The sequence below is a fragment of the Cupressus sempervirens genome, chromosome 10 (genome assembly GCF_028749045.1).
Source record: "Cupressus sempervirens isolate cs-2001-9-10 chromosome 10, ASM2874904v1, whole genome shotgun sequence".
Classification (NCBI taxonomy): Eukaryota; Viridiplantae; Streptophyta; class Pinopsida; order Cupressales; family Cupressaceae; genus Cupressus; species Cupressus sempervirens.
Window position 1 is genome coordinate 235,863,523 of NC_143127.1, and position 18,466 is coordinate 235,881,988.

Below are 18,466 nucleotides of genomic sequence, written 5' to 3' on the forward strand. Positions count from 1 at the left end.
TATTGAAAGGTTTAGAGATTGACATGGAGGGAGGACCTGTTGCACATCATAGACATTTGTGAAGATGATTCTTATAAGAAAATATTTTTAGAAGCTAGAAAAGGGAAACAATGTACAAATTGATTTAGTCAAGGAAATATATGCAAAGAAATAGTTCAAGGTTTATGTAATAAACCCTAAAAGATGGTCTTCTAATTGTTAAGAACATCCTTTCTTTGCACTTGGGGAGTTTGATGTCAGATCATCCAAGGGAAATCAACAAACCTCTACATGGGATCTTTGGGTTAATATTTTCAGAGTTATGGTTCATGCTATTGGGATTCTATTTGAGAAATATTGGAAAACCTTGTCCTATGTGTGGCATAATGATTGGAGTTATCATCTTGGAGTTAGAGCCATTTTGGTAACAATTGGTAAAGTATTCCTATTTTACTAGTAGACTTTGGAGATTGTATTCACGAACTTTGATCTAAGGGAGTTTATGTGTGCCTTCTTGGATTTGGATAGTTGGATGGAATGTGGACCTATGTTTAAGTGAATGTATTCTTATGTGGTCTTTCAAGTTTAGTATGCATTGTAAACTCGAGGTTCCCCCCAAGTATTTAATTATTTCCTAGATTTAATGTTTGTAGCCAAGCCGACATGTAGCTTGAGGGTATATTTAATGTAAGTGTTTAGTCAATTTATATTATGATAGGGTGACATGTGGCTTGTTCTAGTATAAGTAGAGGGTCCTGTGGAATCTAGAGTTATCATTCATTTTCAACATGGAGTAGTTGCTAACTATGGGCTTGAGAAACAATAAGGTTACTTGGTTGCTTTCAAGCACATGTTTAGATTCTTCTTGGAGTTTCAGCTAGAGTGTGGGTATGGGATACATATTGGTTGGATCTTGTGATGTCTTATAGAATTGCTATTATAATTGTTGATGCATTTGGGTGTAACCTAGAAAGCCTTATAGTCAGGCATGTTGGATCTAAATCTTATGAATCCATTCTAAGGTTGTTATTATTTTGGAACTAAATCTCTTTGTTATTATTTATATTCTGTTATGTGGTTAATTTTTGGGAGGTAGAACATCTCCTTTGGGGATTCTCTCGCGTTATACTTTGTCAAGACTAGTCACCCACACACCCAACATCCTCATCATATATGCCATATGGTTCATCAAGTTCTTATCTTCTCTATTCCATAAATCACCTACAACTCTAACACTGTTTTAAACTTCTCTCAGTCTCTTGCCCATAACTTGAGCTTAATAAATGTGATGAGTCTATTCACCATACAAGTCTTAATGAATTAATGAGTGTGTAATATTTTCATTGATTGATAACCTATCAAAGGAAGGAGATGCTAGAAGGTGATATTATGACTGGTAGAAGAGTAAAACAATATGCAGACTTATGCTATGTGACCACTAGAATAGAAGTGGAAAGGTTTGTTGATCAAAAATTAAATATGAAGTGAGTCATCATGCATGTAAAAAGCTAAGAGAATGATTAGAATTGATGTCATACAAGTAAAGAGAGAAGTGATGCAAATATGATAGGCCAAGGCTACACATAGCTCATAACTAGAAAACCCTTTAGAAGCACTATAAGGGCTAGTGAGCACATTACTCCTAGTGTATTTTTTACACTCTTATTGAGGGTTTTAACGTATAAATTTGCATGTCACATAATCAATTATTTTTTATCTAAGTTTTCATGTTTTCATTTCACTACATTTATAATTACTTTAGAGTTTAAATATTGGTTTACTGTAATTAGAGAGGTGAAGAAGATAACTAGTTTGATTGGTCATACTAATTCACTTACACCTATCAATACTAGTTGGGACAAACAATTGGTATCACAAATCAATCCCTAGTAGCAACAAGCTTAACATCTTGTGGACAAACCCACTAGCATCTAATAGATTAAAAAGATATCTTGACGAAACACTTGAGAAAATTAAATATTTAAAGGAAAAACTTAGGAAGTCCTTGCCAAAAAAGGGAGAAGTTGTCAAAAAGCTTAGTGAGAATCAATAGGTCATAGAACATCTGGAAGAACATAGTGGCTCTGAAAAAGTTAGAAGAAGCCATATCTAACTTAATGACCAAGAATGACAAGCTGGGAGAAACCATTAGTAAAATGAGAATAAGAGAAAGAAGAACTAACAAGAGAGGTGATAATAGAACAAGATGAAATAGATAATGTCATCTCTACTACAGATAAAGCTGAAGCAATAGTTGGAAGAAAGGATGTGCAAAACACTAAGAAGAGCAATCATCCTCACATAGAATAGTTCTTGTAGTTAATAGAGTAGGTACTCAGAATAGCAAAAGAGCTAAGGAGCATAAATGAGAGAAATGAGAATATGAGAAAGTTAAAGAAGAGCTAAAAGAAAATAGATGAGAAACTAAAAAGTCAAAGAAGAAACAAAATTATACATACTCTTAGCTATGAAGGTTATAGAAAGACTAAGTAAGATGAGACGTTGGGAGAAAATAACCTAAACAATAAAAGATGTACATCTAGTATGTGTTTGTTTAAGAGGACAACACTTGTCATGTAGTATAACTTGATGGATGTTGCACCAATTGCCATCTCTATAGCCATACAACACAATACTGCATATCTCATTTTAGCAAAGAGAAAGATCAACAAGATGATGGGAATGATCCAAGGAAAAGAACGAGGGACATACTTAATAGAAAGGCAACAACCATGGCTCGCAAGAATCATGAAGATAATCCTGATGCGAGGGATATTCAGGTTGTTAAAGCCATTAAGGAGCTGGTTTAGGTTTCAATCTCTTAGTTTTCTTTCTTGTTTGTGTGTTTTGTTTGGTCCAGTGTTAAGTTTTAGTTCATTTATTTGCTGGAGGTTATGCAGTCTTATTTATTTTTCAGCGTAGTTCTTCTTTTGACCATTTTTGTTTATATTTCATAATCTGATACTTTATGGTTTTTGGAACCCTATAAGACCTATTTTTATCATAATCCAAAATTTAAAGAATAAATGCTAAGCACAACTGGATTTAGACCAAAGACCTCTTAAATGAGAGGCTCAAAAATTACCATTACTTTATAGACAATGTCATATTTATATTTATTACTTGCTAAGTGATTTAGAAAGATTTCAGTTAAAAATATTTGTACAATTGCTGAATTACCTTCAATCATGTAATAACGAGGAAAACACTATCTTAATCAAGAGTGATTACACGGTAACAAACAAGCTTGTAAACCTAGGAATATCTCCTAAGTGTTTTATAGAACTACTACACATTGATGTTCAATAAAGACTGGAAAGTGTTGAAACTAAATAGTAGCTTTCAACATATTAATTATCTTGAGATTTCTGTGACATAGTTATTGAAGATAGAACAAAACACAGAGTGAAACTACTTCTTCGACATCTGTTAGTGCTGTGTATGGTGCAGAGCTTTAAACAAAGATAGTGGCGTAGAGATGTCCATGCCATTCTTGGTGTAAAGCTCTATCCATTCTGCACAAATACGCATCTTGTCCAGTCGAGGTAGGCTCTCTATCACGTTAACTGCTGCCTTGGCAAGTTCATCAAGTTTGTCAACATTTTGGAAACACAATCCTGTCATCATTGGTAGCCAAGTTGTGAGCAAGGAACTCCTACAAGTTCTTGAAATTGTAATCTTTCCGCCTCCTATGGCTTTCATGAACAGGATTATTGTGTCAAAAATAACAGCACATGATAGTACCCATTCGCACTCTTTGTTCGCAACTGCAGATGATGGTATCCATCCGCACTCTTCCTTTGCAAATCGAAATGATTCCATCCATCCGCACAGTTCCTTCACATTCTCTACAAGTTTCGGATCATCAACAAATGCGACGTATAGATCTTTAAGTATCTTTCCGTTACAACAATCGATTAATTTACAGAGCGATTTTAAAGGTAGGAAATCCTGAGATTCAATAGATGATTTAAATTGCTGCAAAAGCTCACGCCCCAATAGTTCCACAACATTTTGAGGCTTATTTTCCTTAAGGATGTCCCTTATATATCTCTCCGCATTTTCCCTGTTTCTGTTGTCCTCCTTACCTTGAACAAGAGAAACCATCTGTCTGATAATCGTCTCCACATAAACTACACAGTCGACAAATTCCTTATCGAGCCTGGCAGCTAAATCTGGTATAGGTTTCAATCCCAGAGAAGATAATACATCTCTGATTTGGGCTTCTTCCTGAGGACTCCAAGGAACAGCTTCCAAATATTGCATGCATTTGTTGATAAGGTCATCAGCCATCAACTCGGAAGCAACCGGAAGAATAGCCAGGCATTCCACTACATTGGTGAAACACACACTTTTGTCATACATGAGTTCAATGCATTTTAAATAGTCATCAAAGTTATGAGATGCAGTTACATTAACATCAGTTGGGCTTCCCGATGACCAGCGCTCCGACATCATGACCTCAAAAAATTTTGATCTTTTGAGAATCACGGAATGGAGATGAACTGGATTTCCTTCGTATTTCTCTTCATTTGGGCCTGTCAACCACAATTTCAAATCTGCAGACAATATATCTCCGTATCGGAACTGAGCTTCTTCCATTGCAAAAATAAATTCAAAGGCAAAATCCCGACAATGCTCTCTTATGGAGATAATTTTTATGTTTTTTGGTATGTGCGTTAGTGTCGAGAGTGCATCGAATTTATATAAGTTTATGTGTCGCGGAGTTGAAGGGAAATGAGTTGCAACTAGTTGAAGTCGGCTATTTTGTTTAATCCAAGATAGTCTCTGGATTCGGGTTTATTTTATTCATACGATTCACTTGGGGACTCAATTTTTTTTGGTTTGTTTACTTATCTATTATACAAATTGCAATAAATTTGAATGTGATTTTTAATAAGGTATTTTTCTGCTCTATTAACCACGGGTTCTCACTAATATCTTTTAGAATCTATTATAATAATGTTAAATTTATTAATATCAGGTCAGTTTTACATTGAACATTTTGTGGGAAGAATAAGTACCATTATAGATATCTTAAATAAATCTATTTAAAGAAATGCTGATAGATCCACTACAAAATAATTATAATTTAATTTACTACATTTAAAATAATTTATGTTTCATTTATCTTTATTTACTTAGTTTTTTTACTAATTTAAGCTTTTTATTTTAATTTTTTTAAAAATAGATGATTTATATCTACAAATATTATAATTTAAATGGATATTTTATGTTCTATTTATTAAATTATTTGTAAAAGTATATTCTACTTATAATAAGATTTAAACTTTTGACATGTAGATGGTTGTCAAATTTAACCTAAAAGAATAAAAGTTAACATTAACACTCTCACACCATCTTGCTCCCCCATTCTGTCATTAAGGAATGCTTATCAGCATTAACAAATCAATTAAGTATTTCATTGAGAAACAAAAGGATGGGAGGGGAGATATTTGTAGACAAAAACATTTTGGTGTAAAATTTGACCAAACATCTCCTCATAATCAATTTGCAAGGGCTATGCGCATTCATCAATGTAAAATGCATAGAATAATTTTATTAGATGGGAGGGAGTTATACTTGAATTATTTTGAAAAGAGAACAATGTAGATGTAAATGTAAATTTTAGTAAGGTTTCCAAATTAGTTTCTTGAATCTAAAGCAATATTAAATCTTAACAAACTAGTATAGATATCTTAAATAAATCTATCTAAAGAAATACCAATAGATATCCACTGCAAAATAATTATAATTTAATTTACTACATCTACAAATATTTATATTTCTTTTATCTCCATTTTTTAAATTTTTTACTAATTTAAGCTTTTTTATTTTAATTTCCTAAAAAATGGATGATTTATATCTACAAATATTATTTTTAATGGACATTTTATGTTCTATTTATTAAATTATTTTAAAAAGTATATTCTATTTATAATAAGATTTAAACTTTTGACATGTAGATGGTTGTCAAATTTAACTTAGAAGAATAAAAGTTAACATTAACATGCTCACACCATCCCACTTCCCCATTCTACCATTTTAGAATGTGTATCAGCATTAATATAGATAATTAAATAAAAAATGCAATATCAAATTAGAAAGAAGAAAATAATTTTATAAATCAATTACGTAAAGCATACATGAAGGAAAATTTATGCCTACAGTATAAATCAATGATATGAAATCTCTCAATCAATACAAATGATGTTTGATATTGATATGAAATCTCTCAATCAATACAAATCCATATAGTTATAATGATGATAATTTTTTAATTTCTAATTTTTATCTTCAATCAATTTTTTAGATATGAAATGAAAGGGTTTGAGAAAGTATGTGACGACTATTAGAGAGTTCATTAATTCAAGACTAGTTCAAGAGAATAAATGACTTGGGTATAATTAAATTAAGGAAAGCAAATTATTCTATAATTTGTAAAATCAAAAACTTGAAGTATAAGAAAAACTTATGCCTAGAGTATAAGCCCACATTATTTAATCTCTCATGCAATAAAAAAAAATATTTGTGATTCATCTAATAAATAATTTGATATGTGCAACATAGGTAAATATAAATAGTTTAATGTTGGAGATAAAAATGTCTTTTAATCTACAAATCTTAAGATCAACTGGGTAGGATTGTCCCTTTCTCCTTTATGTCTTAGTATATTTGGATTCTTAGGTGTCCTCATTGGCACAATATGATAATAATAGGAAAGAAAGGGAAACATACAATATGAGTTATATCTTAGTTTATTATAAGACCCATTACACTTACATAGAGAAACAATGTCTAGATCTAGTGCTCACAACAAAGATATTAAGGCATTATTTAATGCAAGCATAAAATGAAGGTCTTAACTAAGAATGATCTTCTAAATTAATTTTCTAAAGTTGACCTCTTAGGAGGACTAACTAAATTGGTCACTCTACTTTTTGACCTAGACCTCAAATTTGTAGCATAGAAATCAATCAAGGGATATGTAGTTACATATAAGTTAGATGAATCACTATCCCTCAATGCATTCACCATGATATGCCAATTCTGTAATGAGAATATACGCACCATCAACCCTAATCTCCTATGAGACATGTATTCTAATGGATATGTTTTAGATTGAAGAGACTTGAACATTTATGTTTTAAATAATTGTACTATAAAAAGGTGGAAAATGTGTCACCTTACAAAGCATGGTCTACAAGAAAAGTTGGGATTATGCATTTGAGAGTATTTGAATGCAATTTTTATGCTTGCATAACTAATTAAGTAAGGAAAATGGAGATTGATAATGAAATGATAATGTGAATAAGGAAAAACACACAAATATTGATTTGGAGCTAGAAGTTTGAACCACCTCTCTTAGTCCAAGTACAACTATTATTACGCCACCCCTTCACCTAACGCACATCCTTTGCCTTCTACTTCTTCAACCCCATGTCCTACTCCAAGGAAGGTAAAAAGTGTTAAGAAAAATTATGAAGGCACGACTAGTCTTGATGCAACTATAAATTTTGAATTATTTTTACATATTCAAGTTGAACAAAAATATTGTGAGGAACTTGTGGGATGGGATGCATTGATTAAATCCATGGATTATGAACAAGGTAAACTTTAAGAAACCCCCATCCAGAAAAAGATATAAAATATTGGTGAATCTCTCATTATTTTGAAAAATAAAAAATATTTCTATTAACAAATCTCTTAATACTTAAAATTTATATTTATACTTATATTGGCGATTATTTTGGAATCACAATTTTTGTGTAGAAAATATTGATGAATCTCAATAATAAGAGGAAGTTCATTTATCACATGAAATATTACAAGTCAAAATTGAACATTTTTTGACCTCATGGAATATTATGAGGATCATTGCATTATATTTTGCTATTTCCCTAAAGCAACTAATAATTATGATAATGATGGGCAATTCAATTTTAATTTCTCCAAAATTATATGACAATTAGATGAATCAAATCAAAACATTTATCGAATATTGTGGCGAATCTTTGAGTTTATATTTTTTAATAGAATAAATTATCGAGTGATTTAAAATATTTTAGAACTAAATTTTATAGTCAAGTGGCAATTTAGTTTGCATTAAATCTTAAATCATTAGCCAAATTATTAGCCAAAAAATTCTAAAATTAACCAGTTGGTGAATATTAGCTACTAAAAATTACCTGGAAGAAAATTGAAACATGTGTGCTAGCTAATCTTCCAAATAGAAAACATTTCATTGAGATGAAATGGATCTACAAAATTTTATACAAATCTTATGGATTTATCAAAGGACATAAAGAAATACTAGCAGAAAATGGTTATTTTAAAAAACTAGGCAATTTTTTTTATAAACATACTCTCATGTTACTAGTTTAGACACTACATGAGAAGTTTTAGCATTGATAACCCATTATGGGTGAAAAGTTTAGTAGTTTGATGTTAAACAAGATTTTTAAATTATTTTTTGAATAAGGAAAGGTTTATAGAATAATCACTTCATTATTATATTAGAGAACTACATAATGTTTATCAATTAAAAGGGGGACTTTAAGGGCTCAAATAGGCACCTAGATCTAGGTACAATGGAATATATAGTTATTTTTGGAATACAATTTTTTTAGGAGAAGTGAAAGTGAGCCCACACTTTATGTAATGTTTTAAAATACAACTAAGTTACTCAAAATCTATAATATATGCTAATAACTTGATCTATATAGGAAATTGTGAGATGTTAATAGACAAGTTTAATGATTCCATGAAAAATGAATTTAAATGATACGTTTAAGCTTAATGAAATATTTACATGAAATACAAGTAAGATAACTATATGATTGTATTTTAATTTCAAAAGGAAAATATGCTAATGATTTATAGGAAAGGTTCAAGATGAAGAATTGGAAATCCATGAAGACAGCTTTGGTTATGAATAAAAATTACTAAAAGAGATGGTTGTGAAAGATTTGATGTTGGATTATATAGAAGTCTAATTGGTAGCCTTATTTATTTAATAGCTACAAGACAAGTTATCATGTATGTTGTTAGTTTTCTTTATAGATTCATTCAAAAACATCATAAAGTTCATACTTGTGCAATAGAAATAGTTCTAATATATGTATAGGCTACAAGTTCTTTTAGAATTTTGTATACAGCATTAGATAATTGCATTTTAATTGAATATTAAAAAAGCCACTTGGTTTGTTGTAAAATTGATTAAAAAAGTACATCTAGTTTTGTCTAGAGTCTTGGTTTAGGTTCCACTTAATTTCCTTCAAAGAATAAATCATTAGTATCATTGTCTTCAATTAGAGAAAAATATATTATTCCAACTTCAAGAAATTTGGTTGAGGAGAATTTTGGAAGATTTAAAGAATTTAAGCGAGATAAGTCAACTTCCATACATTGTGACAATATCTCAATAGTTTCTATAACTAAAAAACTTATTTTTCATAATAGAAAAGAAAAATAGATATATGAAATCCTTTAATTATAAGTCTTGTGGTTAAGGGTTATATCAGGTTGAAGCTTTACAAAAGAACTAATCAAATTGTTGATATACTTATCAAGGCTATTTCAAAAGTAACCAAGTTGAAAAGTTAAGACATTTGATGGGTGTCGATTTATTTAACATTTATGGAAGTGATTACATATGTTAATGTTTAACTTCTATCTCTTGACATGCACATTCCTCTACCCACAGTCAACTTTCTATGTTTTGGGGCAACATCTATTGCAACTTTTTTTCATAATATTTATAAATGCAACCATTTAAGAGCTACTATTCCAATTGACATATGTATCAAACATTTACATTTATATGTGTTAAATAAATTATAAATATATCTAAATATCCACACACATCTAGCATGTGTGTTGGGGCTAATCTTTTATGAAGACATTTTATTGTACATGATCTATTTTCAGATATACAAATGTGCTTTACTTTATTTCCATATTTTTCTTCTATAACTATTTTCTCATTTTATAATATGAAACATAATATAAATAAATATTTGGTTATGGTTTTTGATAAAACTTTATCTTTTGAGTATTTTCAATGAATAAATATGGTTTCTTCCTTGTTGTAGTGATGCATTGTCACATTGACTTGTAGCTAGTTATAAGATCTGTGTATTTATTTGATTAAAATGATATTGAAGCACAAAGATTTTTAAATTTATTTTTATCCTTACCTCTAAAAATATGTAGGTCAAAAGTCGGTTTCAACTTTGTTTGCATCTTCTTTACATGGTCAAATAAGAAAAAAGGCTTGACTTTTTTTGAAATGGGTATGAGGACCCATTTTGTTTTGCATGAGATATTTTAATATGGAAGAGAATTCCTTTTAGCTATGTCTTTAAATGGTGGAAGCGTGGCTTGAAAAAGAACTTTGTTTTAGAATAAAAAATGGGAAATATGATTTTATGTTTAAGTAGTAGTAAACGAAAGATATGCACAAAAAATGGTGAAAATGCTCTAGAAATTTTGAAGAGGGTGTGTTTGTAGATGGAAAGCTATATCCATGACCTTTTCTAGTCCCAACCAAAGCATAAAAAAGATGTCTGAAATAAGCTATGGATAGAAATTATTGGTTGAAATATTCAAGGATGAAAAATAAAGTGAACTAGTTGAATTAAATTTGGAAGTCATTGATATCTTAAAAATTACATTTTTAATTGTTTTGTTCAAATGCTATAATTGTAGAAAGTGGGGAAAAGTTTTCTTACTATTAAATATGGCCTTATGTATTGAGAAATTCAAAAAATAAATAAATTAAGAATACTTGAATAAATTTTGAATAAATGAAATTAGTGGTAAAAAATACATGTTTCATTCTCCTATTTTTATTCTAAGAGAGAAGATATTGAGGTGGTGGCTCAATTCATTTAGGGGTAGAGTGTACAAATTCTTTATTAAAGATATTATGGACAAAAATGCAAATTGAGGACAATGTAAAGTTATTTGCAAAAAGGAAGATAATTTTATGTTGGTTATTATAATTGTATGTTTGAGGAAAATATTTCTACAATTTTTTTTTAAGTGGATGGAAATATTGTTTTTTATATTAAAAGTATTAAAAAATGGGTGACTAGCGCAAGAGAACAATTAAGTGACAAAACCACTTGCACCTATTCAATAACAAGAGGAAGACTAGAACATTGACAACTTAGCCAATACCCTTCTTTAGCATAAAATAACCATTACAGAATGAAAACCAACAATAAAACTAACTAGAAAGTTATCAAGAGATAGTAGTACCAGATAGCATCCATGAATATAAATTTATCAAATACACATTACATACTACCACTATGATAAAATTGTCATAAGTCTTATAATTTTGTTAACTACCACATAGGGCAAAAAGATCACAATAGAAAAACATAAAAAATAGGACACCGAGGAAAACTCTCATTCTCCCATTCCCCATGGGGTGAGAGTGTAATGAATCACTTGGGAATTATCCAAGAGAAATAAACCTAACATGCTACAAGATTTATTAAACTATTTTTTTAAATTTTAAACAACACAATATAACAATGCAACTATATGAATTCCTAAATTAACCAAGTGTTTGTAAAAGAAAATAAGAAAGATAGGGTAACAAAAATTTTTAAAAGATAACATGAAAAATAAATTCCTAATGGACATAATCTATGGAAACAATGTGTCTGTGAGTTAAGCTTTTGAAAAGATCGGTGGGTAACCAATGAAAATAGGATCTGCACTTCACTAATTCCACTAATGTAATTGTCGATGGGGAATTCAATAAGCATAAGATGTTTCACTTTTCATCAAATCTCAAGGCCATGAAAAGTATGCTCATGCAAAACAAAAAGCTATGTAGGAACAAGATGATCTCTTCTCAAACTAAGTACCTTAACAAAATTTGTAGACCCATAGCAAACACGTGAATTAAAAGATCTCACAATCAAAATAACATAATAAAACTATTGGCTCAATTACACTTCATGATTATACATTCACAAAATATAACACACTTAGGAAAGAATCACTACACTCCAAATGCTAGCCCCACAAGCATATATTATTGCATCAAAATAATGAAGGCCTAGAATACATATTACATTCCTCAATTTATAAGAAATCTTCTCCTCAATTTGTGCTGAGTGAGAGATATCTTTATGCAATCATTTGCTTCTAAACTAATAAAAAAAATCTATTTATATACCAACTAACTATCTAACAGGTGCTAAGTAGGGCTCCATCCATATTTATATCATTAATTGGATACATGACCCTTTACATGTCATAAAACAAAGAAAGCATGAGAAAATAAGAAGGATAAAGTCATGAGATGATGTAAGAGTGTTTGGAAGTGTCAAAAATAGAAGCTCCATCTTTACTAGGCATCTATAGCAATTAAACTATTGTCAAAATGCATTTTCAATGCATGGAAAGCTCTAAATTTAGAACTAGCAATTAATTGCTGGCCCACCTCTGAATTCTCAAAACTTTTGACAAACCTTTGAAAAAGTACACCTATGCAACTAGTACACTTGTGCCCCTCCAAAGTAGGTTCCAAAAAATGCAAAATTTCACTAAGTGTCAAAATTAAGATTATGGCTTCTAGGTTGTGTTCCCCTTTATACCAGAGCTATGTCTAGGTATTTTCCCTTGAATTTATCAATATTCTTAGTGACTTGAGCCACATCTAACAAATCTAAGGCCTCATATTTGTCTTTCATTTTGTGCCTGTAGTTGCCCACCTCAATACGAGTCTCCACAAAATCTCCTAATTTCACATCCAACTCCAATAAGGCTTCTTCTATTCTGAATGCCTACCTGATATCTTCATCATTAACAAGTTCTTTAAAAGTTTTTTGGAATTTCTCAACTACTACTTCTATATCTATCAATTTCTCCCTTGCATCATCTTCAAAAATACCTAAACACATGTCACTATAATGTTTCTCTACATCCAAAATTTTCTCTTGGGCTTGATCCTTGAGCTTTTGAATCTTTACATCTAATGTCTCCATTACTTTATTTCCATTTGCAATCTTCTCTATCTAATCATCAATCTTATCTAACTCCTCCACTATATATACCCCCATTAACATCTAATACCTTTGACTCTTAATGGATTATAGCATTTGCAGGTCCTTACTACAGGTATTTACTTCGTCCATCAAACCAAAATCCTGATTCAAAATGGCCACTAGCCTATCCATATTATCCTACATAATGTGTAACAACTTTATATTTCCTTGTATAATATATACACACTTTTCCTCAAAACTTTCTCGCTATTACTAACAAGCTCTAAAAAATGGATCTAACTATACCACACCTTTATCCCTTCTCTCTAGTGTTGTATTCAAGGTCTCCTCTAGATGTTCATGATCTAAGGGACCAAAAAATTCACTCAAATATCCCTCTAGGATCTCATTTTGTCCCCTACTTCCTTAATTTGTGTTGTAACCATCAGCTTAGTAGTATCCAAGGTAGGTTTCGCAAGCATGATCTCCTTGATCTGATCATCTCTTGGAGTCAATGCTTCAACATCTCTATGTGGAGGAGGGATAGCCACACATGCAAATAAGTCTTGATTCTAATCACTCATGATGAAGGCTAATGCCCATGCATCCTTTGGCGGTGACTCAAGTTTCCTTAGAACTTCGATCAATTCCATCCTATCCTCCTCTTCTGAAGTAAATTGTTGCCTCTTGTTTCTTATTACTTCCTTTCTTAGCCATATTGGGATATGCTCCAATGGACATTTTCCTTTTGGGGAAGTAGTTTTCTCAGTTATACTTTTTCCCTTATCACCCATTTTTGGAGTCCTCTCATTTTGTGAGAGATTTGCATTGAGAGTCTTTGTATCTGTGGAGTCCATAGTTCTCACCTCTATGTCTTGGGAAGCTTGTTGAGGTTGCTCACTTATTTTCCCTTCTTCTAACACTTCATTGATGGATACTTTTTGTGCTTCTTCCGCTTGTCCTACTTGTAGCTTTTCATCTTCATTTTTTGGAGGAAGAGGAGTAGCCGATACCTTATCTACACAAAGTGTGTCTTGCACTAGGGATGGAGGTGCTACCATGAGTCCTTCTACTTTTGGTGGAAACTGATTCCAGTTCTCCTATTGAAATTGATTTTTTGGAGTATCTCTAATTTTATCCCTGACTATTCAGTATCGATAAGCATGAAATTAAAATATGACATCTTAAAGACATCAATCCCATCGACATTTTTTTCATTTATCCATTGTTGCATCTCATCCTCAAGGGTTGTGGTCTAGATAGACTACTCAGGAATATATGGTGGTGTCATTGTGGAGCTTCTTCTCCATTCTGATTCCATGGCTCTAGCAAGATGGGTCATCCAGTTCAAAGGTAGATAATCCTCTTTTCCCTCATCATCTTCTTCTTTCACTTCTTTTGGGATAGGTTCAACGACTAATGGGAAAGGAATCTCTCTCTTGATAACCTTTTGTCTCCTCTAAACTAGAGACTTAATCTTTCTTTTCTTAGGAGTAGAAGGGGAGACTTGTACCCCTTGTGAAGGCACTTCTTGTACTTCAATTTTAGCTTCTCCTTGGCCTTGTTCAGCTGACAACACTTGTAGATTGTCTTGAGCTTGTGTGGCTTCCACATTCTTTGACCTTTGTACATCTTCTACCTTAGGTTGTTGTAGTACTTGAATAGCAACCGGTTCTGGATCAACTTGTTGAGGAGAAGTTCTCTTCCTCTTTCCTTTACCTTTACTTTTAGCCCTATAATACCCAATTGGTCTATCAAGTTGGTGTACTTTTTCCATTCTTACTAGTGATTGGGCTATAAATGTAGGTACTGTAACATTAGCTCCTTAAACTTTAGTTAGGTGGGCTTGAGCATGGAAGACCACCGTTTGAGGAATTGGATCAAGTTTGAAAGGTCTCTTGATCCAATCATTTGTCAATTTGATGACATGCCTTTCTCTATGATTGATGTCCTTGTTTTCTTCCTTATCAATCTCAGCATTCATGATAGGCTGGTCGCCAATCTTATCCCTATTAAACAATGGATTGAGAAGATCCTTTGTATCCTCCTATACTGCCTACAAAGGAATCTTTATCTTTAAAGCACTTCTTGCCAAATAGAGAGTCATGCTACAATAATCCAGAATATAGATATCATAGTCGTCCACTGTGTTCATCTAGTGATCTTCAACCACATCCTCATGCTAAAATTTCTTGCCAACTAGATGTTGCACTCTTTCGATGTTATCAAAATAGGGCTATGGGAATTATACTCTTCTAAGAGATACTGATCCCATTCGAACTCAAAAAATGGAATATCTTGTCTCTGATGTATATTGAATGGTCCTATAGCAATAGGACACACCCAAGTTATTTTATGTTGTCTTTATACTCTATTGTATGTAGACAAGAGTTGTTGAGTAGTCTACAATAGTATAAGTATGTCACTTGAATACCTAGGGAGTTTCTTGGGATCAACAGTTGTACCCACTACCCTCAAATATGTAAATGTTTGGTATTGGATGTAGTAGGCTCCAACTTGTGATATCTTAGCTACTACCTCTTCTAACATCCTCTTAGCATAATATCCTTCAATGAACCAGATTATTTTGAATATGAAAGCATCGTTTACATTCCTGTACTCCTTGTTATGCTCTTGAAGCTTCTTCTTTACTAGTTGAGGATATACTGTGCATGGCCATGCATTGGCATCTTGCATACTATCCCTTTTATAAAACCCTAGATAATCTATCACCCTAGAAGTTAACAAGTAGACCAAATATGATGTCATATGGAATTTTTGGTTATTCTTAACTACCACCAACTACTCACAAAAGTTCTCACTAATAATAGAAGACCAATCAATTGGCATCTCCATTGTTTTGATTGTCTCAATAAAATGCATCATAAAAATATTCAAGTGCCTAGATGTAGGCAAACCCATAACTCTACTCAAGAGTATGATTGAATATGCAATATCTTTCTTCATTTAGCCTCATATCATATCCACTTTTCCTACTTTCCACCCTAGAGGAGTCTTCTCAATAAGGTATGAAGATTGGATGATCTTGGAAGCTTCATCAATATGTTCCCTGTACCATCTCTCCACTTTTTGATAGGTTAATCTAATGAATTGATCTGCCCTTGGAGATGGAACACCTTCTCAATGTTCCTGGGTCAAAGATCCAGGATGATCTCTCTAGTTAGGCTCTTCACTATCCTTCCTTTGGGAACATAGTTTTCTGTGAGTGTCATAATAAGCTCTAATGACTGCACCGACACTGGGTGTGATGCTACATTGATAAGTCCTGATTTGATCAATGCAAATATCATTGGAGACCTTTTTGTTGGTTGGTTACACAATGTCAAGAATGCACCCAAATCTATGTGGCCTAGTTTGGTGTCCTGAATCTTTGAATGGTCATCTTGAAAGTGTGACTTGGTTGGAGCACCTTGAAACTTGAATACTATAGGCTTTGGGACCATATTTTCTACAAGGAAGGATGATGCAAAAGCTATTGAATCTACACAAAAGAATGTGTGTTAGTCTAAAGTCAAAGAAAAAAAATGATTACATCACACCCTAAAACTGACTTGAACAAAACCCTAAAAACTTATTTCTTTGAAAACACCTAATAACTTGATTTTACCCCTGGAATGTAAATAATAGCACCACAACTACACCTATTTAGGTGTGCCTGGTGTGTTATTTCCTTATCAAAGTTTTTTAAAAGATAGGGTGTGTAGTAGCACACCTCATGAGGTGCGCTAATGCAAACCCAAATGAAGACTTTGCATGAAGAAAAAATGTTTTATGTAAGGATGTGCAACAACATACCTAGTAAGGTGTGCTACTACACACCTAAATTGGTAATTTGTTTTTAAAATTTTTTTCCAAGTTTTTAATAAAACAAAAAGGTGCGAAGTAGTGCACCTAAGGAGGTGCACTGCTGCGCACCTTCATAGGTGTTTTAACTTTTTTTTATATTTATGTGCGGGTCTAGGGGGAGAAGGTAGATCAAGGAGGAAAAGTAGTGCACCTACTAAGGTGTGGTGGTGTGGTGTAAGAAGCTTGGAGAGGAAGAAAATGTGAAGTGGGAAGAGAGTTGAGGTGGCTAGGTTTTATAGGCCCAAGTCTGGCATCATCCTTTGGTGTTGTGCAGTTGCACAACTGCATTGGTGTGTTGTTGCACTAATGCATATCACCAAAGGGTGACACCCTTTTTGAAGTGATTCTTCTTTTTTTTAGGAGTACTAGAACACCAAGAGAGGTGCACTGGTGTGCCTTTTTTCCTTTGTAAAAGACTAATCTCCCTTAGAATTTGGATAACCAACAAATAAAAAACTATCATAAATGAGAGTAAATCACCAATAACAACTCTAATGATAAGAATAATTCATAATAAATTAACCACCAAAAAGAAAATCCACAAGTACACCACCAATGAATACTTGAAACTTGTTAATTAAATTCAATGATCAATAATATAAGGCCTCAAGGAAAATCCAGAAGTACACCACCAATGAATACTTGAAACTTGTTAATTAAATTCAACCATCAATAATATAAGACCTTCAACCAATATGTAATAAAAGCATAAAAAAAGTACACTACAAGAGGAAAATATAAAAACTATGGAGGGGACTCAAGCTACATACTAGGGAGTGTCATTACATGCTCAAACTACTTGAGTTACCCTAGACTAGTTTTTCATTAGATCCTGAACCCCCAAGCATTGAGTTACCCTAGACTGGTCACTATGGTCACTGGACCCTCAACATGAGCCATGTGGAATCATAATACCCTCTCATGAAGATGAGGAAAACTAGTTATACCTCTCACTAGGTATCATCCCAATTCCATCCTTATCCTATACAAGCACTTAAGGCATCAGTGGTGCAAAATCTCTAACTTATCTTTTTAATGTGTCTTTAAATATTTTAATTACTATGTTATCACTTATTACACAACTTACAATGAGTTACTCTAGCAACCACTTTGGGTCCTGACCCCCATTGCAAGCCACTCCCACAAAGGATGCACCTAGACTACGTTCTCAAAACTCACAAATAATAATTGTGTCCCATACCACGAAAACCATAATGGTCAAATTCAATTTCATAACAAGCAACCCAAAAATATAAGTTGGTTCTCAAAACCCAAGTCATCATAAGTGCTCATCAAATAAATCTCACGAAAATAAGCTTCAATTTGAATCATAAAATACATTCTAACATCCAATCAAATAAACATAATAAAGAAATCTCAAAATCCTCTTGTGTACATCCTAATTTGGCCATGTAAACAATCCACCAAGAAAACCTCCACACAAAAAAACATCACAAGACTATACATAAATAGAATATAAGAAAACACACTTTTAGTGATATGATTTGATTTCATCATTTTCTATGTGTAGATTGAGTCATAAGGATGTGTTGAGCATTAAGGGGAGAATATATATGTTAATGTAAATTATTATGCTAATGTACTTATTT

At 32.2% G+C, this 18,466-nt stretch overlaps 1 protein-coding gene across 1 annotated transcript; it reads right to left on the bottom strand.

Moving 5' to 3' along the window:
- Positions 1-3,408: 3,408 nt before the first annotated feature.
- On the bottom strand, positions 3,409-4,581 carry LOC149533507 (BTB/POZ domain-containing protein At3g50780-like). The gene has a single exon (XM_089805873.1). It carries the CDS (start codon positions 4,579-4,581, stop codon positions 3,409-3,411), a length of 1,173 nt encoding a protein of 390 aa, XP_089661999.1.
- Positions 4,582-18,466: the final 13,885 nt, after the last annotated feature.